The sequence below is a fragment of the Hemiscyllium ocellatum genome, chromosome 11 (assembly GCF_020745735.1).
Source record: "Hemiscyllium ocellatum isolate sHemOce1 chromosome 11, sHemOce1.pat.X.cur, whole genome shotgun sequence".
Classification (NCBI taxonomy): domain Eukaryota; kingdom Metazoa; phylum Chordata; class Chondrichthyes; order Orectolobiformes; family Hemiscylliidae; genus Hemiscyllium; species Hemiscyllium ocellatum.
In genome coordinates, this window is record NC_083411.1 from 96,083,512 (window position 1) to 96,106,065 (window position 22,554).

At 40.8% G+C, this 22,554-nt stretch overlaps 1 protein-coding gene across 3 annotated transcripts in view; it reads right to left on the reverse strand.

Annotated features, from left to right (window-relative positions):
- Positions 1-20,109, reverse strand: part of nhsl2 (NHS-like 2) — a 372,797-nt gene extending 352,688 nt beyond the window's left edge. For all 3 annotated transcript variants that reach the window (XM_060832734.1, XM_060832737.1, XM_060832733.1), the window contains exon 1: positions 19,705-20,109. In XM_060832734.1, the coding sequence (XP_060688717.1) occupies positions 19,705-19,984 (280 nt within the window). In that variant the 5' untranslated portion in view covers positions 19,985-20,109. The remainder of the gene's footprint in view (positions 1-19,704) is intronic.
- Between the last annotated feature and the right edge of the window lie 2,445 nt (positions 20,110-22,554).

Sequence of the window (22,554 nt, forward strand, 5' to 3'; positions counted from 1 at the left end):
TCTTTATGAGGACTTCTCAATATCATGCTTGATCAAATACTGCCTTGGGATCAAGGGCTGCCACTTTCATCTCACTTCTGTAATTCTACTCTTTTGTCCATGTTTGTACCAAGCTATAATTAGGTCAGGGCTCAGTGGTCCTGGCAAATAGAGCATCACTAAGCAGATATTTCTGCTTGATAGTACTGTTGAAGACCCTTCCCATCACTTTACTGATGATCAAGAGTAGATTGATGAGGTGGTAATTGGCCAGGCTGGATTTGTTCCACTTCTTCTGCACAGGACATAACTGGGCTATTTTCCACATTGTCGGATTGATTTCAGTATTGTAGCTGTATGAGAACATCCTAACCCATTGATATGTCTAGTTCTGCAGCACAAATCCTTCCTACTATTGCTGCAATGTTGTCAAATAGCTTCTGCAGTATCAAGCAACTTCAACAACTTTTTGATCTCACTTCAAGTGAATTGAATTGGTTAAAATTTGGAGATGCCGGTGTTGGACTGGGGTGTACAAAGTTAAAAATCACATAACACCAGGTTATAGTCCAACAGGTTTAATTGGAAGCACAGTAGCTTTCGGAGCGACGTTCCTTCATCAGGTGGTAGTGATAGACTATAACCTGGTGTTGTGTGATTTTTAACTGAATTAGTTAAAGATTGGCATCTGTGATGCTAGGCACCTCTGGAGCAAGCCATAAGAGCAAGAGGGATCATCATGTACTCCAAACATGTGGTTGAAGATCAATGCAAAGACTTTGGCCTTATATTTTGCACTGGTTTGCTGAGCTAAGTTTGAGGATAAGGATATTTGAGGAACCCCATTTTCTATTGATTGTTTAATTATCCAGCACCATTCATGACAGGACATGGCAAGACTGCAGAGCTTAAATCTGATCCAGTAGTTGTGAGATATTGAAAAGCTACTGTATCACATCATAATAACTAACATCATTTATATTAATATTGTATTAATGATTATGGTAGTGATTTGTCTGTGTTAAACAATTACTGTACTGCCACTGTAGCTGGGACTTAGAAAAATGCCTGAGACGTGTCTCTCAAATTAAAAGAGTTCCTTCCCCGATTGCATCTAGGCGATCTACGAATGACTCCAGATCCATAGCAATGGGACTGACTCTTAACTGTCCTCTGGGCAATTGGGATTAGCAATAATGTTGGTGACTCAACATCTTACATCTGATGAATGAATATGAAAATAGCTGAGATAGATGATCTTCAACAACCAGCTTTCTTTTACTAGGTATGACTCCAACACAGGAACTTTTCCCCTTGGTTTCCATTGACTCCATTAGATTAGATTAGATTAGATTCCCTACAGTATGGAAACAGACCCTTCGGCCCAACAAGTTCACACCGACTTATTAATGTTTGTTGCTTTCTTTCAGTTTCATTCCTTGTTAGTTGATTTCCAATGATTCCAGCTGAATGCTGGTGACCATTTTTAACGCAAATAACTCTTTGCAATTGATGTGACTCAAGTGCTGTGTGATTTCATTTCAAGGTCATTGTTTTTAACAAATCACTATTAGCTGTCAAATGATGACTGAATGATAGTTTTAGAATGCAGATCATCACGAATGAGTTCATTCAAGCACTGTTGAACACAGAATGCTGGCAAAATGTGTAGTCAAGTTGTGGCTGATCATCCAGGCAGGTTCAAGAGGGTGTTTTGCTAACTCAGTTCCAAGAACAAATGTGTTTTTCATTTGCTGCTACTGCTTGCCAGAGAATTTATGCCTTACATCTTGAAGCATGTATTACAGAACACTGTTACAGTCCTGCGTTTCTGCTTTGTGCTGTGCCAATTGGGACAAAAGTCACAAACTGTGAAAAAGAATGAGTTTTCTTGAGAATGGTAACAAGAAATACAGACTGGAGTACAGATGTTCAAAGACTGTAACACCCAAAATAAACAGGAATTACTGCGCAACAAGACTTACAAACTGTGAAAAGCACAATTCCACAAAAAAGGAACAAAGATAACTCAAGGGAAAACCTACTAAGGGGCAATGGGGGAGAATTTTCAGTTTTAGGAGGTACACCGGTTGATGTACAAATAAATTAATAATTATGCCGATTTTTAATTCAGTGACCATGATACCACTGCAGATAGCAATAGAATTGTAGAATTCCTACAGGGTGGGAGGAGGCCATTTGGCCCATCGAGTTCACACCAGGCTCCAAAGAGCATCACACACAGACCCATTCCCCTACCATATCCCAATAAGTCTGCATTTCCCATGGCTAATCCACCTAGGCTGTACATCCCCGGACAGTATAGGCAATTTCGCATGGCCAATCCACCTAATCAGCGCATCTTTGGACTATGGGAGGAAACCCATGCAGGCACAGGGAGAATATGCAAACTCTACACAGACAGTCACCTGGGGCTGAAATTAACCCAGATCCTTGGTATTGGGAGGTGGCAGTGCTAACCACTGAGCCACCATGCTGCCCAATACCAACGATTGGTCAAATATGGTTCATTAACAATATTTAAGGAAAGTGGTGACATTCACAGAAGTTATTTGACTCCACATTCTAACTTGTCCATCTTCAACCATGGTTGTCCTCCCAGTGATGGAGTGGACTTTCAGCCCTATATAACAAACACTTCCAGGGGTCCTTTAACCAAAGGATCCTACATCTGGAAAAATTTGTCATATAGCTACCTGCTAGGACAAAACTGTCCAAAATGAAATGGCTTTCAGTGATCTCAACTCAATTCTTAGTTTTCAGTTTCTTCGTAGAAAAGTGAAAAACCATCACATTCTAAATTTTAATTTAGAGCTGAAGAAGTGGAAAAAAAAAGACTGACAAGGTAAGACCAGTGAAAACCAATGAAACTTGCAAATGTTAGTTATAAAATTACTGGTAATTACTAGCAGTAAGTATTGGTCTGAGCTAGAGTTTCCTATTCAGGTATACAAAACATGTTCCATCACTTCAGTGTTACCAGTTTATTCCAGCATTATAGAATGAGTTGCTTTATATATTATTGCTTTTAAAACTAACCATAAAATAAGGTGAAACTTTAAAAGTTATATAGCAGGAAATCATTAAGAAGAAATGAGTAATAAATTTGGTGAAAAAGGAATAAAAGTAAGTTGACTATAAATTTGAGTTTTAAATCTTGCACTGGCAGCAACATTCTCGGGAAGTGAGGCATTCAATATATTTAGAAGTTCTACATTATGCCAAAAGTGGTCAAAATGAGGAAGAGGCACTGGAACTGGAATTTAGGAGGTATAAGACAAGAATATTTACAGGAACGTTAGTCATATCAATGAGACCAGATGCCAACTCGCTGACACCTCCTCCTACCATCCCCTCCACCATGACTCCACTTCTCAGCACCAATCCATCATCTCCAAGAACATCCACAGTCTCTTCACCTCAGGTGATCTCCCATCTTCAGCCTCCAATCTCGTAGTTTCCCAACCCTGCACCGCCTGGTTCTATGTCTTATGCAATAACCACAAACCTGACTGCCCCGATCGACCAATTGTCACTACCTGCTCCTACCCTACTGAACTCATCTCCACGTATCTCCTCTGCATCCTGTCCCTTTTGGTCCAGGAACTCCCCACAAATGTTTGAGACACCACCCACACACTCCACCTCCTCCATGACTTCCAATTCCCCAGCCCCCAACACCTCACCTCCATCATGGACATCCAGTCCCTCTATAACTCTATCCCCCATGAAGGAGGCCCAAAAGCCCTCCATTTCTTCCTCTACTGACAACCCACCCAGTTCCCCTCCGCCAACACTTCATTCAATTGGCAGAACTGGTCCTCACCCTAAACAATTTCTTTCAATCTCCCACTTTCTACAGACTAGAGCGGCAGTTATGAGTACCCACATGGGTCCCGCCTATACCGGCATCTTTGTGGCATACGTAATATAGTCCCTTTGCCACAGATACTCCTGCACCATCCCCTTTTTCCTCTGTTACACTAATGACTGTATCGGCGCTGCCTCGTACTCCCACAAGGAGATTGAACAGTTCATTCACGACACCAACACCTCTACACTGACCTCAAATTCATGTGGACCATTTCTGACACTTCCCACTCTTTCTTGGACCTTTCCATCTCTGTCTCCAGTGACCAACTTATCACTGACATCTACTTCAAACCCACTGACTCCCACAGCTACTTTGACCATGTCTCATCCCTACATCCCCCCTGTAAAAATGTGATTCCTTACTGCCAATTCTTCTGCCTCTGTTGTATCTGTTCCCAGAATGAGAATTCCATCCCAGATGTCCTCCTACTTCCAGGACTGTAATTTCCCCCTTTTGTCACCAATGCCCTCAATCATAACTCCTCCATTTCCTGCACAACAGCCCTAAAACCTCAGCACCCCAACCACAACTAGGATATAATCCTCCTGGTCGTCACATTCCGTCCCACTAGTCTCCAAACCGTGTATCATCCTCCAACATTTTTGCCACCTACAGTCAGACCACACCCCAAAAATATATTTCCCTCCCCACTCCTATCTAAATTCCATAGGGGCCATTCCCTCTCCGACTCCCTTGTTAAGTCCATGCTCTCCACCAATTCCCTCTCCACACCTGGCACTTTCTCCTGCCACTGTAAGAGGTGCAAAACCTGTGTCCACACCTCCCCCCACCTCACCTCTGTCCAAGGCCCCAAAGAATCATTCGAAATCTGGCAAAGATTTACTTGCATATCCTCAAACCTCATTTTCTGCATCTATTCCTCTCAGTGTGGTCTCCTCTACATCTGAGAGACTGAGTGCAAACCCACGGAACACTTCAGGGAGCATCTCTAGGCCGTACTCACCAACCAACCCCACCTTCCTGTAGCCAGCTATTTTAACTCCCACTCCCCTGAAGACATATCCACTCTGGGCCTTCTCCACATGTAACCAAGGTCACCTGCAAACTGGAGGAGAAATACCTCATCTTTCGCCCCGGGAGCCTACAACACACGGCTTCAACGTTGACTTCACCAGTTTCCAAATCTCTCCTCCCCTCCCCTGCTCCCAGATCCAACCCTCTGACTCAGCTCCACCCTCTTGACCTGACCTACCTGCCCATCTTCCTTCTGACCTATCCACTCCACACCTTGCACCAATATATTACAATCACCTCCTATCTTCACCCACCTATCACCATCCCACATACCTTTCCCTTAGCCCTAAGCCCCCTTCACCCCCTCCCCCCTCAGTCCTGATGAAGAGTTAAGACTGAAACATCAACTTTCTTGCTCCTCAGATGCTGCCTGACCTACTGTGTTATTTCCAGCTCCACAGTTTATCAACTTTGACTTCAGCATCTGCAGTCCTCACTATCTCTTCATATCACTACTGGCCAACTAAAGAAATCCAAGATTAAAAGTGAAGCAGAAAAAAAGTTGATGATTGGTCAATGGTCAAATGACAATTATATACACACTTGGAAAGCATATATCCTGTCAGGATGAGCAAGAAGTGTTAGAGGACTTTTCAGGTATAATATTGATAGAAGAGAAATATTGCATTCAAGCTTTAATAATTCTTGCTGATAAATGATTTTCATTTTAAAAATCTTTCCCAAAATGTTTAAAGATTCAACTGATAAGAAAGTAATTCCAGACATAATTTCCATTCATCCTTAACTTTCACGTTTTAATGTTTTTAAACAAGTACCTATTTTGAGGGTTTTCTCGTCGTTCCCATCATCCTGAGAAACCTTGAAGATCAGCCTGATTCTCTCCATGACTGAAAAGTCCATCCCCTAAAGGGGTTTACAGAACCACCCAAAATAAAGTATTAAAACTGAACCAAAAGTAAGTGCAAATTAACAATCATAGGATCCTGACAGGGCAGAAAGTGGCTATTTGGCCTAAGATGTCCTGCACTGACCCTCTGAAGAAAATCCTACACAGACCCAGCCACTGACCCGGCATATTTCATGCATTTAGCCTGTCCATCCCTAGATACTATGGATAATTTAGCATGTCTAATTAACCTAACCTGAATATCTTTGAATGGTAGAAGGAAAACGGAGCACCCAGCAGAAGCCCAAATAGTAACGGGGAGCACGTGTAAACTTGACACAGGCAGTCGTACAAGGCTGTAATCCAACCTGCATCCCTGATGCTCTGAGGCAAGAGTGCTAACCATTGTGACACAAGCAGTGATAAAGGGTATTTTAACTTCAGCTGGCCAGCTGGAAATGAAAGTGATCAGATCAGTCAAATATCTTATATCCTGAAAAAAGTTTGTTTTCTATTAACTTCATGCTATAAAACAAGCTTCCAATTCATTATTTCTCTCTTTGCGGAACATTCATTCCTCAAGTTGAACTCCTAATGTGTCCCTAAAAAGAAGTGTGCTTAATAGAAATGTACTAAACCAACAGTGCTTTCCTGTAAGAAAGCATCTAGTAAAGGTGGATAACTTTCCAGACCTCTACTTTTCATATTAATTTTGTTGCCATGAACCTAACTGACTCAAAACTAAACTTACTAACATAGTATTTCTGACAACCTTCTTGGGACTTATCTCCCACTCACGGCTGTTTCATCACTACATTATTCTCCCAAATCTACTCATGAATTTCCTCTCCGGACTCTCTCTGTGCACTCCCTCTCTCTCACTTCCCACTCCTCAGCACATTCCTTTCCTGGCTCTCACATTCACCTCTCTGTCCTGACCCTCCCTAACATCCCTCTTTTGCTTTTCCTGCTTGACAGTTCCCTCCCCCGTCCTTGCTGTTTGTCACTTCCATCAGCCAACTCTCCCATCACTGCCCCTTAGTGACCCTTTAATTCTATTAGTTTTAAAATAGTGATGGAAAAAGACAGACTAGATCTAAAAGTTGAAGTTCTAAATTGGAAAAAGGCCAATTTTGACAGTATTAGGCAAGAACTTTCAAAAGCTGATTGGGGGCAGATGTTCACAGGTAAAGGGATGGCTGGAAAATGGGAAGCCCTCAAAATGAGATAACTAGAGTCCAGTGACAGTATTTCATCCTGTCAGGGTGAAAGGAAAGGCTGGTAGGTTTCGGGAATTCTGGATGACTAAAGAAATTGAGGGTTTGGTTCACAAAAAGAAGGAAGCATGTCAGGTATATTAGGATAGATTGAGTGAATCCTTAGGAGAGTATAAAGGCAGTAGGAGTATACCTAAGAGGGAAATCAGGAGGGGACATGAGATAGCTTTGGAAAATAGAGCTAAGGAGAATCCAAAGGATTTTTACAAATACATTAAGGATAAAAGGGTAACTGAGTAGAGAATAGGATTTAATCAAAGATCAGCAAGGCAGGCTTTGTGTGGAGCCACAGGATATGGGGGAGATACTAAAAAAGTATTTTGCATCAGTAATTACTTTGGAAAAGGACATGGCAGATATAGACTATAGGGAAATAGATGGTGACATCTTGAAAATGTCCATATTACAGAGAAGGAAGTGCTGATGTCTTGAAATGCATAAAAGTGGATAACTCCCCAGGGACCTGATCAGGTGTACCCCAGAACTCTGTGGGAAGCTAGGGAAGTAATTGCTGGGCCACTTGTTGAGATATTTGTATCATCGATAGTCACAAGTGAAGTGCCTGAAGACTGGAGGTTGGCTAACATGGTGCCACTATTTAAGAAAGGTGGTAAGGACAAGCCAGGAACTATAGACCAGTGAGCCTGACTTTGGTGGTAGGCAAGTTGTTGGAAGGAATCCAGAGGGATAGGATGTAATGTATTTGGAAAGGCAAGAATTGATTAGGGATAGTCAACATGGCTTTGTGCATGGGAAATCATGTCTCAAAAACATGATTGAGTTTGTTTTGAAGAAGTAACAAAGAGGATTGATGAGGGCAGAGTGGTAGACTGGATCTATCTGGAACTTCAGTAAGACGTTCGATAAGGTTCCCCATGGCAGACTGGTTAGCAAGGTTAGATCTCATGGAATACAGGGAGAACTAACCATTTGGATACAGAACTGGCACAAAAGTAGAAGACAGAGGATGATGGTGGAGGGTTGTTTTTCAGACTGGAGGCCTGTGACCAGTGGAGTGCCATAAGGATCGGTGCTGGGTCCTCTACTTTTTGTCATTTACATAAATGATTTGGATGTGAGCATAAGACGTATAATTAGAAAGCTTGCAGGTGACACCATAATTGGAGGTGTAGTGGACAGCGAAAAAAGTGTACCTCAGTTTACAACAGGATCTGGACCAGATGGGCCAATGGGCTGAGAAGTGGCAACTGGAGTTTAATTTAGATAAATGCGAGGTGCTGCATTTTGGGAAAGCAAATCTTAGCAGGACTTATACACTTAATGGTAAGGGCCTATGGACTTGCTGAACAAAGAGACCTTGGAGTGCAGGTTCATAGCTCCTTGAAAGTAGAGTTGCAGGTAGATAGGATAGTGAAGAAGGCATTTGGTATGCTTTCCTTTATTGGTCATAATATTGAGTACAGGAGTTAGGAGGTCATGTTGTGTCTGTACAGGACATTGGTTAGGCCACTTTTGGAATATATCATGCAATTCTGGACTCCATCCTATTAGAAAGATGTTGTGAAACTTGAAAGGGTTCAGAAAAGGTTTACAAGGATGTTGCTGGGGTTGGAAGATTTGAGCTATAGGGAGAGGTTGAATAGGCTAGGCTGTTTTCACTGGAGTGTCAGAGGCTGAGGGAGTGACCTTATAGAGGTTTATAAAATCATGAGGTACATAGATAGAGCAAATAGACAAAGTCTGTTCCTTGAGGTGGGAGAGTCCAGAACTAGAGGGCATAGATTTAGGGTGAAAGAGGAAAGATATAAAAGAGACCTAAGGGGCAACATTTTCATGCAGAGGGTGGTAAATGCATGGAATGAGCTGCCAGAGGAAGTGGTGGAGGCTGGTACAATTGCAACATTTAAGAGGTATCTGGATGGGTGAATGAACAGGAAGGGTTTGGAGGGATATGGGCCAGGTGCTGGCAGGTGGGACTAGATTGGGTTGGGATATCTGGTTGGCATGAACAATTTGGACCGAAGGATCTGTTTCCGTGCTGTACATCTCTATGGCTCTATGACTCTAAGTTTATCTCCTCTCCAGAGTCACCGTGCTCAAGGTTTCATTTTCTAAATTTACTCACTGCCTCCCTCATGCATGTCTTGCCTCAGCCCTCTCTCACACCAAAGGGAGGTGAAGAGAAATGTTGTGAGAGAGCCCGTAAATTAATTTGTCAGAAATAATAGTAATGAGAGAGCTAGTCAGCCTGAACATGTGTAGTGCAACACAACTCTACACCACACAACACTTTAATAAAAATAGAAACAGAACTATTAAAATAAGTTGCATTATTTACAAACCATGTTATCAGCATACATCTTAAGCAGAGGTTGTTGCACCAAAGACCACGCTCCTAATAACCCCTCATCTCCATCTTTATTCTGTGTTCATCATAACATCATATCTCTCTTGAAATTTATATTCGTTGCTTTATCAATAAGTCAACTGTCTTTGAGGCAGAAACATAGCCGGAATTTACAGAGGTGACAGCTGAATTGCCCGATGACTGAACAGCCAATGAGAGCCATCAGGGGGACCCATCATATCGTGTGCCAACCTGGCATTTGACAGACCAACATCACGGTGGCACAGTGGTTAGCACTGCTGCCTCACAGCGCCAGGGACCTGGGTTCAATTCCCGACTCAGGCGACTGACTGTGTGGAGTTTGCACGTTCTCCCCGTGTCTGCGTGGGTTTCCTCCGGGTGCTCCGGTTTCCTCCCACAGTCCAAAGATGTGCGGGTCAGGTGTATTGGCCATGCTAAATTGCCCATAGTGTTAGGTAAGGGGTAAATGTAGGGGTATGGGTGGATTGCGCTTCGGCGGGTCGGTGTGGACTTGTTGGGCCGAAGGGCCTGTTTCCACACTGTAAGTAATCTAATCAAGTCTATCTCAGCATCAAGAAGCCCAGAGGAAGGGAGTTCCACCAGCTGAAAGTTGCTGACCAACCAGATGCTGGTGGCTCTATAAGCTGCTAATGCCACCTGAGAAGTGGTGGTGCTGCCAATACAACTCCTAATCACGGATTGGGATATTAGCTCAATGCTCAAACCACAGGTGAGTGATGGCTGATGGTGGGGACAGGTTGTGACTCACTCCCACAAACCCAATTCCTGACCCGAAGTCTCTCAATCAGGCACTGCATGCCTTTGAACAGAAGACGCTTTCCTTCCTTTTTCTGAACGTTCCCCCTACCACCCTACCCCCCCGTCAGGAAACATTTGAAAAGATTTGCTTGTGGTGCTCCCACCCTAGGGAGCCCCCATCTTCCACACGATATCTGTGGAAGGGGGATAACGCAAACAAGCAGGAATTAATTAGCCACTTAAGAGTCTCAATCAGCTGTGGGATGCCCAGCTCATCCCAAGGTCTTACTATCATTGTATTAATCACAGTGGAAGCAATAATTTAGCAGTGTGCCACCAACCACCCTCCGCTTGATTAGATCATAAAATCCCTCCATTCCACCCATTGAGTGCACACCAACCCTCCCAAGAGCATCCCAACCCACTACCCTATCCCTGTGACCCTGCATTCCCCTAATCCACCTAGCCTGCACATCCCTGGCTACCACGGGATAATTTCCCATGGCCAATTCATCTAACCTGCAAATCTTTGGACTGTGGGTGAAAACTGGAGCACCAACAGAAAAACCAAGCAGACATGGGAAAATGTGCAAACTCCACACAGTCTGTCGCCCAAGAGTAGAATCGAACCCGGGTCCCTGGCACTGTGACGCAGCAGTGCCACTCTGCCATCATGAAATAAATAGTCCCAAACCACAAAGCTCACCAGACGGAAGGGAGACAAATATAGCCATATTGTCCTCCAATTCTAATTACTGTCTCTCGTTTCTTGGCTTTATTTCTCAAGTTTTGCATATAACTGTGAAACTCTGATTTTTATTTTACAATCTTCAATATCTTTATACTTTTTTCAATTTCTTTTCCTTCCTGGCTCTTCTCTTTTTGTTTTTTTCATACTTCATTTTGGACATTTTACTTTATACTGTGCTTTCACGACATTGTTCTTAATTCCTCCAAGGTTTTCCATGCCTCAGCCTCACCAATTTAAGTTCTCCTCCATTGCTTTGTTTGTCCTTTCCACAGGGATGTTGTATTCAGTTTGGTTCAGGTGAAGTAATTCTGATTTAATGATGATAAACTCTATCAGCACAACCATTAGCTACAAAAAGTTTCCATTGAACAGAACATAAATATCACAGCTATTGATGTTATTCAAATGGATTTTAGATGATTAAAATAAATCCAAGTTTAAATAAATCCTATTTTGATGCCCCCTTCAAAATTATTAAACCATCAAACAAAGAACTTTTGTTTCAACTGGTTTCATGGTATCTCTTCGAGGGTATTTTCAAAATAAAATGTCAGCAACAATGGAATAGTTACCATGCATCGACGTCACCTTTGGTTCATAACATTTTCTGTAAAATAAAGCTACAATGTTAAAATTGCAATTATTCATTCAAATATAACAATGATTAAGTTCTTAATACATACATTGCAGAACTCAAGGGATTTCTTACAATTCATTTTTTTTGCAGAACCATGTCTTGCAGTGATAATCTATTCCATCAATGATGACACCTATATTGAGAAAACAACCATTATAAAATAATGAACATTTACTGAGAGAGCCTGAATTTGGAATACTGTCAATATACCTAGACATTATTAATAAAGCTAATTAAAATAAGAAGTACTCCAGGAATAGGCATTAGTACAGTATGACTCATCCAGATTTTCTCTCCACCTATTTAACATTACCATGCAGTTGAAACTTTGCTTTGTATTCAAATAATAATAATCATTGCCCCTCAACAACCTTTAACTCACCCTAAGCCTAAATGGCTGCAAGATTTGAATGTTGTTTCTACACGTGATGAAATTCTGCCAGTAATTTTCTTATACAACAGTCATCTGATAAGTTATGTGCCTCTTATAGTTCATTTCTAATTACGTCAGTTTTTATTGCCTTTTTCAAACTTCAATACTACTGTGCTCCATGCTCAATACTTCATTAAAACTTGTATTTCTTGACCCAGGAAATGAACAGAAATGTAAATCACACAGAAACAATGAGAGTTATGTTGGTAAAGAGGATAGTGGCATTGTGATAAGTACACCATGGATACAAAAACAGTGATAAAATGAGTATGAAACAAACAGTTAAAAATACAGTCATTTAATACGAATCACATTGAAAAATATGGAGTAAACTGGTTAGAAGAATGTACATAATAGGAGACGTACATAATACCAAGTCAAGTTTGCTGAATAACCCATTATAATCAAGGCTGATATTCCGCATCAATTCTTCTTCCATATTCACACCCAACCTTGGCAGTTGGACGATCAAAAACATGCCTATATCAGCTTTGAATGTATTCAATGATGGAACATTCAAAACCCTCTGGTAGTGAATTACAGAACTTCATAATTCTTTCTGGAAAGAAATTTCTCTTAATCTCCATCCTAAATGATTGGCATCTCTTACTGAAATTAGATCTGTATGTTCTAGAATCCCCAGCCTGTGTGTATACCCTTCAAACTACATTAGACTCTTGCATGATTTAATGAAATCGCCACTCATTCTTATGAACTCCAAAGGATACAGTTCCTGTTTCCTCAGGCTCTCATCAAAAGGTAATATAGTCATCTCAATAACCAGCATACTGATTAATGCTGTGATGCCCCTGAGACAAATGTATCCTTCCCCAATATGGAGCCTAAAAACTGCACAGTACTTAAGCTGTGATCTCATTAAAACCTTATATAATCATAGCAGGACTTTTTGTTCATGTACCACTTGCAATAAAAGCCAATACGACATTTGCTTTCCTAATTGCTAACTCTCCCTGCATGCTAAATTTTGAATCTATGATTACATCCATGTCTTTTGAACATCAATGTTTAAAAGTTTGATAAATTAAAAATATTCTACTTTCTATTCTTCACACTAAAACGAGTAACCTCACACATCATACTCCATCTGCAATATTGCTGCCCCCTCACAGAACTTGCAATCTCTTTGCAGGAAAGGGTCCTCCTCACAGTGTACAACACTAAATTGCTTTGTATTGTTGGCAAGCAATAACCAGTGGACACAGATTTAAGGCAATTCAAAAAACAAAGCAATGTTGACATGAGCACAAAATGGTTAAGATCAGGAATGCACTGTCTGAGACTGTAGTGCAGGCAGATTCAATTGAAGTATTCAACAGGAAATTGATCATCTGGAATGGAAAATTGTGCAGTACTGTAGTAAGATGACTGAGAAGTGCTACTAGGTGAATTGCTCCATCAGTGAGCCAGCACAGACACAAAACTAAAGGGCATAGGTTTAAGATGAGCAGGGAAAGATTTAAAAGGGACTTGAGGGGCAACATTTTCAACAGGGGCTAGTGCATGTTTGGAATGAGCTGCTAGAGGAAGTGGTGGTGGCTGGTACAATTACAACATTTAAAAGGCTTCTGGATGGGTATATACAGAGGAAGGGTTTAGAGGGATATGGGCCAAATACTGGCAAATGGAATTTGATGAGAATATCTGATCGGCATGGACCAGTTGGACTGAAGAGTCCATTTCTGTGCTGTACATCCCTACTTAATAGCCAAATTGGCCGTTTTCTCTGCTAAGATACCTCAATGAATCTATGAGCTTGGACATATTCTTCTCAGTCTCTGTCTAAGATATTAACTTGGATAGAAAACTATTGAAGTTCAGCCTAATCTTTCATGGACTACAGCAGTTCAAGGGCAACTAGGAAGAGGCAATAAATGCTAGCTAGCCAGTGACACCTTTGTCCCACAAATAAAAAAAAGCACTCCCCTAGTTATAGCCCAGCAACTTTCAAATATCCTGTATGACAAGAGGAAATAAAGACTAGGGATAATCAATCCTCCATTCATGCTACTTTATTATTCCAACTCCATGAGCTCTTATATTCTACATTAACCTTTTGTGTGGCACTTTACCAGCTGCTTTTTGCAAATCCAAACACATTAGGTTTACTGGCTACTAGGTTTACCCCTATTAGTTAAATCTTCAAAAACACAAATAAATTTGGCAAGTATATTTTCTTTTTTAGAATATTACATTGACTCTTTTGGATCATACTATGTTTTTGCAATTATTTTTTTCATAACAGATCCCAACATTCCACCGATGACTGATGTCATGCTAAGTGGTCTGAAATCCTGTGTTTTCTCTTTCGCTTCTTTCCTGAATGTTAATGTTACAATTGATAAGTTGCAATCTGCTTAGCCCATTGTAGAATCTAAAGACCTATGAAAATCACAACCAGTGCTCTCTCTGTCTTTGCAGCTAGCTCTTTTAGAATGCAGGCCATCATGCAGATCCTGAGGTGCGTCAGATTTTCGTCCTTCAACCTCTATAGTATGTTTTTGCTAACAGTAAACACCATAAATTTTTAGTCTTCTTGGTCCCTTGACTACCTTTTATTTCTGAAAAGTAATTTGTATCTTCTATCGAGAAGACAGACAAAATATTTATTCAACATCTTGCCATTTCTCATTTCCCAAGATATTTTTTTCCTGCCTCTGCCTCAAAGGGACAGCATTTAGTTCAGCTACTTTTCTCATTTTAATACTTGCTAAAGTTCTTACAATCCATTTGTATAATCATCTCCAGTTTACTTTCATCTCTAATTTCCCTTTATAATCAGGTTTTTGGTCAATTTTGTTAGGTCCTAAATTGTTCAAAGTTCTCAGGCTTAATGTTATTTTTCACATTATTTTAAGCCTCTTATTGCAATTCTATCCTTAATTTCCACAGTAAGTTAGAGTTGAAATTTTCTTCACTGAGTTCTTTTTTGATTAAAACCTTTTTTGTTCTATATTTTGAATAATTTGTTTAATGTTTCCCACGGCTTATCTACGATCACATCTTTTAGTACATTTACCTAATCAACCACAGCCCACTTCTCCATCACACCAATCATTGGCTTTAAGTTTAATATTCTTATCTTGCCTCAAACTTTACATGGAAACCAATAATATTGTGTTCACTTTTTTGCAGATAATTGTTTACAATGAGATTATAAATTCATCCTTCCTAGTTAGACTATACTAAAATACTAAGAACAGTTGGTTCCAAAATATGTTCTTCTAAGAAGTTATCATCAAAACATTTTTAAACTCATCTTCCACACTACTCTTTCCCTCTATACGAAAATTAAAATCTTCTATGATTAGTACTTCACATTTGTTAGAAATTCCACATTCTTTCTGATGTTTAATTATTTGTCCCAAAATATAAATATTGTTAGATAGCTGATAAACAACACCTACCAGCACGTTCTTCCCTTTTTATTAATGTTTTTGGGCTAAGTGAGGAGCTCTGGGACATCCTGGGGTTGTGCAAACAAATATATGAATTCACGTTATTTCCTTTCTTTCTCTTTATACATACATATACATACTTTCCAGAAAGATTTGTGCTATTCCTGTGAAATTGGCTAACAAAATACATTCAGGGATTGAATATGGACCTTTTATCTACTAAGTTGAAAATGTGTTGCTGGTTAAAGCACAGCAGGTTAGGCAGCATCCAAGGAATAGGAAATTCGACGTTTCGGGATTATGCCCGAAACGTCGAATTTCCTATTCCTTGGATGCTGCCTAACCTGCTGTGCTTTAACCAGCAACACATTTTCAACTGTGATCTCCAGCATCTGCAGACCTCATTTTTTACCCCTTTTATCTACTAAATTGACAGTGGCTTTCTCTCCTTTGGGTCTTATGCCATCTTTATATTGCTAGTGAGTACCAGGTGCTAATACAATGTAGTATAAAGAGGGTGAAACCATCAGGAACCAACTACATTTGAGTCTCAAGTTATGGAAATAGCTTCAGAAACTCCACAGGGTCAGTTTTGCACTCCCAGAGTTTGTTTAAATAGAAAAAAAATAGAATACACAAGCTCTATTTGTGAATTTCACAATACACGACTACCTTCACATTTCTCTTTAGTGTATGCTGTTCTTGAGAAAGCTATTCTCCTACTTACTGCAACTAGCTACTGGGAGATTGGATGAACTACGTCAATCCATGTAGTCAGAACTCCAGGGTGGGTGCATTCCATGCATCGGGGCAAGCTCTAATTAAGCACTAAATAATTATCTTGAATGATAAAAAAGAATGATCAAAACATTTCACAGTGTTTGGTATTACATTCTCTAACACGTAATGAACTACTGGTCAAATAATAAGAAAGCGTTTTTAACAGTATTAATGTGAAATCCTAATTGCAGTAGTTCTAATAAATGGATTGTGAAATTGGTAGTAATAACTACTATTTTTGAACAATACTAACTGTAATCTAAAAATCTACTGAAAGATAAACTAATCCCATCCAAAACCATATAGATATACATAGGATAATAAAATTAGAGAAAACGCAAGACCAGCAATCTGAAGTGGCATCAGTAAGCAGCAGGAACTTTGCTTTTTATGCACACAAGATTGACAGGCTTTGGAATGCACTCCAGGAGTTACTGATTGAAGCAGAGTCATTTCAACATGTAACAATACATTGGATACACTTTTGAAGGAATGGGGATAATATGTTATGGAATCAGGACAAATAAATTGGACTAAATTGCTGTTCATATGGTGAACAGACACTGACACAAAATAATTAAGATGACTAAAGGACTACTTCCACACCATAGTTTCCATGTCGTTCAATGTTTCAAATTTGCAGTATTATGAACTTTTTTCCTCCAAATAATATTTACAGTGTGAAGGATGTGGATTTCTTTTCTGGTTGCTGTTCTCCTGTGGAATTCAGGTTGTTGACAAAGGAAGCAGAGATAATGCCATGCTGCAGCTCAACAACTATCAAGGCTGCTGACATCTAACACAGTGGATCTCTGAGACGAGTTCCATTTGGAGAGAAAAACAGGTGTGTATCAATTGCATGCAAGCACACTGAAAGCACGGACAATATCTGTTTATTTTGTTTCCAACAGACAAGTCAGCTGTTGCTGCTGGCTGTTTTCCTACAAAGGTGAAGGTTTTCATTTCTGCTATCCATTTCAATCATCGGATCTCTGCTTAGTTGGTCTATATTGAACAATAGTGCAGAGAAGGATGAAGAACTGGGAGCTTGGCAGTAAATACAACCTAAATGAGATATCTGAATGACTTTAAAGAACAATAATAACTCAAATTCATAAAGCTGTTTCAGATTTTATTTTATAAAATGTCCTAAGGTGTTTTAAAGGTCTATATTTACTTAAAACTGCCACTGAACTCAAGTACCATAACTAACATTTTGGTCAAATTGTAAGTTTTAAGGAATGTCTTAATGCTAAGGGAGGTGAAGTTTTTTTGAAAGAAAATTTCAGAATTTAGGACTTAGATGACTGTAAAGTGTCTCACAGCACCTGAGACCTGGGTTCAATTCCCGACTCAGGCGACTGACTGTGTGGAGTTTGCACGTTCTCCCGGTGTCTGCATGGGTTTCCTCTGGGTGCTCCGGTTTCCTCCCACAGTCCAAAGATGTGCGGGTCAGGTGAATTGGCCATGCTAAATTGCCCGTAGTGTTAGGTAAGGGGTAAATGTAGGGGTATGGGTGGGTTGCGCTTCGGAGGGTCGGTGTGGACTTGTTGGGCCGAAGAGCCTGTTTCCACACTGTAAGTAATCTAATCTAATCTAAAAAAGTAGATAAAGTTCCTAATGTTAGAGCAAAGAAAGTGATTCAACCACAAGAGGCAGAATTGGAAGAATGCAGTTCTTGAAGAATTTAAGGCAATGATCCTTATGAGCTTCGTGCTCTGGCTAGACCACTTTTGGAATATTTTGCATAGTTTTAGACCCCATCTCAGGGAGGATGTACTGACCTGGGAACGTGTTCAGAGGAGGTTCAAGAGAATGGTCTCAGGAATGAAAAGCTTAACATATGAGAAATGTTTGAGGACTCTGGGTCTATACTCAGCGGAGTTTAGAAGGATGGGAGAGCGGGGAATCTAATTGAAACTTACAGAATGTAGAGTTGAGATTAAAATCAGATCAGCCGTGTTGTTACTGAATGGTGAAGCAGGCTAGAAGGGCTGAATGGCCTACTCTTGTTCCTTATTTGTGTGTGTGAATTGCTGAATGGAAGGTACAACAAAAGCAAAGGGCAAGGTCACGTAGAGGCTTCAACACAAAAATGAAAGATTTAAAATCAGTTTTGATGGAGCAAAATCCAATGTAGAGCAGCCAACAGAGGGATGATAGATGAATAGGAGTTTGAGTGAATTAAATCACAAACAGCAAGAATTTGAGTAAACTTGAGTTTATGGAGGGTGGAAGATGAGAGGCTAGCCAAACAAGCATTAAAATAGTACAATTTGGAGATATTGAAAGAATGGGTGCTTCTTAGCAGGCTGAAAGTTAAGGCAGAGGTGGAGCATATTACTGAGGTTAATAACTGTTTTTATGGTTAAGAAAATATGGGGTCAGCAATTCAATCCAATAGAACATTATAAAATTGCAAATAAGGAACAAGAGTAAGTCATTCAGCACCTCCAAGTCTGCTCCAGCATTTAACAAGATCAGATTGTTTTGACTCTAACTTTGAACAAAATAAAATCACATACCTGTAACTTCCGAGTATTTGAGGTAAAATACATCGAGTCTTCCTGAATTGAAATAAATCAGCTACACATGTTGCAGTGACCCCTTCTACCTTATTTACATAGAAACAAATAACAGAGAACTCACTGAATAAAGAAACATCCCATTTCCCTTAAAACCAGAAAAATTCAGTGTAGAAATAGTTTTTTTTTCCCCTCCATTGCCTATATGTACACCGAATGGCGCTGAGTTAAATAAACAGCCCTTGAATAACTTTCCTGAGCAGTTGTGTGTCATGTGTGCATTTGAACTTGGTGTTTCATTTCCCCTGAAATGCACACTTCCATCAGCAGACACTGGTCAGTAACGAGGAGCATGAACCCTGGTCCCCTCCCTCCCCTGTAATACCGGAGATATTGGCATCATTTGTCATTGCAGCATCACCGGCTGGAAACACTGTACCTAGCTCAGTGGTGCTCAGAGATGTAGCCTGTCAATGTCCTGGCCAATCTGAAGCAGTTAGTCAGGCAGCGCTATTAATAATGGGGCTGACGGATTTTAAACTTCAATTTTCTCGCTTTATCCTTGAATGTTTCAAATTGATGTCAGTTCCTAACCACCATTCCAGCTGGGAATTCATTCAGGATCTGAGCTACAACAATCATTGTTCTGAAATGTCGTCCAAGTTACTTCATTCATACAGCAATCCAAATTAATCAATGCACGGCATCCCAAGCTTATCGCTGTGATTAGATTAGACTTACAGTGTGGAAACAGGCCCTTCGGCCCAACAAGATTCCCTCCACAACTCTTATCCGTGCACGACCCTGTCAAACATCTACCCAGCTGCCAGACATGCGCTCAAGTATCTGTGCGATAATGTGAAATCACAACAAAACGCTCCAGTATTGGGCACAATAACATTTGCTGATAACATTGACACATGGATCTTCCGCCTCCGTAAATCAACAAACAAAAGTTTGACAAAAGATTTCCCAAGAAGTCCCGGCCCCACCCTTCATTTGACTGAAGAAACTAGGCAGAAGTTGCTCTCTGGTACTCACAGGGTACAGCAGGTCTGAGAGCTAGGGCTGACACATATCTGTGCAGACCGATGATTCTGACCTCCAGCAGCAGAGCCCGGTGACTAATAGATCCGATCTCCAGCTCGATCTCCTCCAACACACTGACCGCCTCTCTCGCCAGAGCCGAAAGCTGCCTCAGGACACTTCCCAAAGTAAAACTGGACACATCGATCAGATTCTCCAAGGCTGATAGCCTCCTGTCTTCGCCGGACCAACGGCACAATTGCACGGGGCGTACGATCCGCTTGCAAAACGGCATTTTGTTTCCAGAATGCAACTGTGTCAAATAAAATAATCTAGAATAGTAAATGATTCCGGGCAAAGCAATGCAATCAAGCAGCTGTCAGGGGCAAAACAAGCCTGAGCCGTGAATGGGATCGCTCTTTGCTTTCTGACAGATCATGTTGCAGCCTCTAGAGAGCGCCGTTTCACTGGGAGAGGAGGGGTCTATACATATTTAACCAGCTGTGGAGTGGTCCAAATCTATTCAGAATTAAAATCTAACAGGCTCTATTTAAAATAAATAGGTTCTTCCCCCCGCCCCCAGTTTTCCAGCATTTGTTTGTAATCCTGCAGCGTAATGTAAACGAGGCGATGAAACTGACATTTCCTTTTAAGCAGGGGCTCGAGTTTGGGCTCCACAATATTGTGAAATTCCCAGTGTCACGTCCCTGCTCCTGAGAGCAGCAGAAAAGTCCGAGCCAGAGTTCAGCTAAATCAATGTAAGCGAGGACTTCTCTTCCATTTCAACTGGCAAATCCTGTGCACTTTTCAGAATCGACTTTCTGCAGCATCTTTGCTGATTTATTCCAAAGTGGAAATAACTTTGTTTCTTCAAATAAAAGAGTTCGAAAAACATTTTTTTTTGCTATTTGTAACATAACGCTTTATGTCCAGTCACGTGTCACTTGTCTGGTGATCGCTTCCTCTTTAATATGGACTGACTTTGTAAGGTTGAGTAAGAAAACAGTGGTTAGAAGTGTTGCGAGACGGAACGATATTATTCACACCAAATACAAATTTGTATATTTGAACGAAATCACTAATTGTCTTCACCAATCTAATTGTCGGAGTCATAGAGTTGTACAGCAGCCATACAGGTGCTTAGGTCTAACTTGTCCATGTCGATCAAATATCCTAAATTAATCTAGTCCCATTTGTCAGCATTTGGTCAATATCACTCAAAACCCTTCCTATTCATATAACCAGCCAGATGCCTTTTAACTCTTGTAATTGTACCAGTCTCCACCAATTCCTCTGGCAATTCATTCCATACATGCATCACCTTCCACATGAAAAAGATGCCCCTTAGATCCCTTTGAAATCTCTGGCTCTCACTTTAAACCTTTGCCATCTAGTTTTGAACTTGCCTTTCCTGGGAAAAAAAAGACTTTGACTATTCATCCTATCCATACCCCTCATGACTCCCCTCAGCCTCTGATGCTGCCAGGTAAAACAGCCCCAGCCCTATTCAGCCTCTCCCTATAGCTCAAACCCTACAACTCTGGCAACATCCTTCCAAATCTTTTCCGAACCCTTTCAACATCCTTACAATAGCAAGGAAAGGAGAAACAGCACTGTATTCCAAATGTGGCCTAACCAAGCTCCAGTACAGTCACAATGTGACCTCCCAACTCCTGTACTCAATGCACTGACCAATAAAGGCAAGTGTACTCAATGCCTTCTTCAACTCTGTCTAAATGAGACTCCATTTTCATGAAACTATGAACCTACAGTCCAAGGTCCCTTTGTTCAGCAACTCTGTCCAGGATCATATCATTAAGTCCTGGCCTGATTTGCCCTACCAAAATGCAGCACCTCTCTCTTGAAAGCTACATTTCCACAAGGACATCATAGGCATAATACATAATGTAGGTGCAACCAGAACGTTGAAAAGGAACTTTAATAGGTAAAATGGATGAGCCAAACTGAAGCAGGTGAAGTTCAGTGAGCAGAAATGTGACAGGCACTGTGGACTAAAGGATAGAAAGTGTATTTTCCAGTTGGAAAGAAACTGGAACCTGTGGAAAAGAGATTTAGAAATCTGAGTACATCAGTAGGGGCAGGAGTAGACCATCTGGCCTGTTGAGCCTGCTCTGCCATTCAATACGATCATGGCTGATCTTTTCATGGACTCACTCTCCACTTAACCGCCTGCTCACCATAACCCTTAATTCCTTTACTGTTCAAAAATCTATCTTACTTTAAAAACATTCAGTGAGGTAACTTCAACTACTTCAGTGGGCAGGGAATTCCACAGATTCACAACCCTTTGGGTGAAGAAGTTCCTCCTTAACTCTATCCTAAATCTGCTCTCCCTAGTTTTAAGGCTATGCCTCCTAATTCTGGTTTCATCTGCCAATGGAAACAGCCTCTCTGCTTCTATCTTATCGATTCCCTTCATAATTGTATATGTTTCTGTAAGATCCCCCCTCATTCTTCTAAATCCCAATGAGAATAGTTCCAGTCTACTCAATCTCTCTTCATAATTCTGAAGTTGAGACAGTCAATTTCGAGTGGAATCGTTCCCACTGAATGGCTTTTGCCCAAAATGTCGATTTTTCCTGCTGCTCAAATGCTGCCTGACCTGCTGTGCTTTTCCAGCACCACTCTAATCTTGACTCTGATCTCCAGCATCTGCAATACCCACTTCTGCCTAGTTAACTTCAGAATTAGGAGGAGAAAGTGAGGTCTGCAGATGCTGGAGATCAGAGCTGAAAATGTGTTGCTGGAAAAGCGCAGCAGGTTAGGCAGCATCCAAGGAACAGGAAATTCGATGTTTCGGGCATAAGCCCTTCCTGATGAAGGGCTTATGCCCGAAACGTCGAA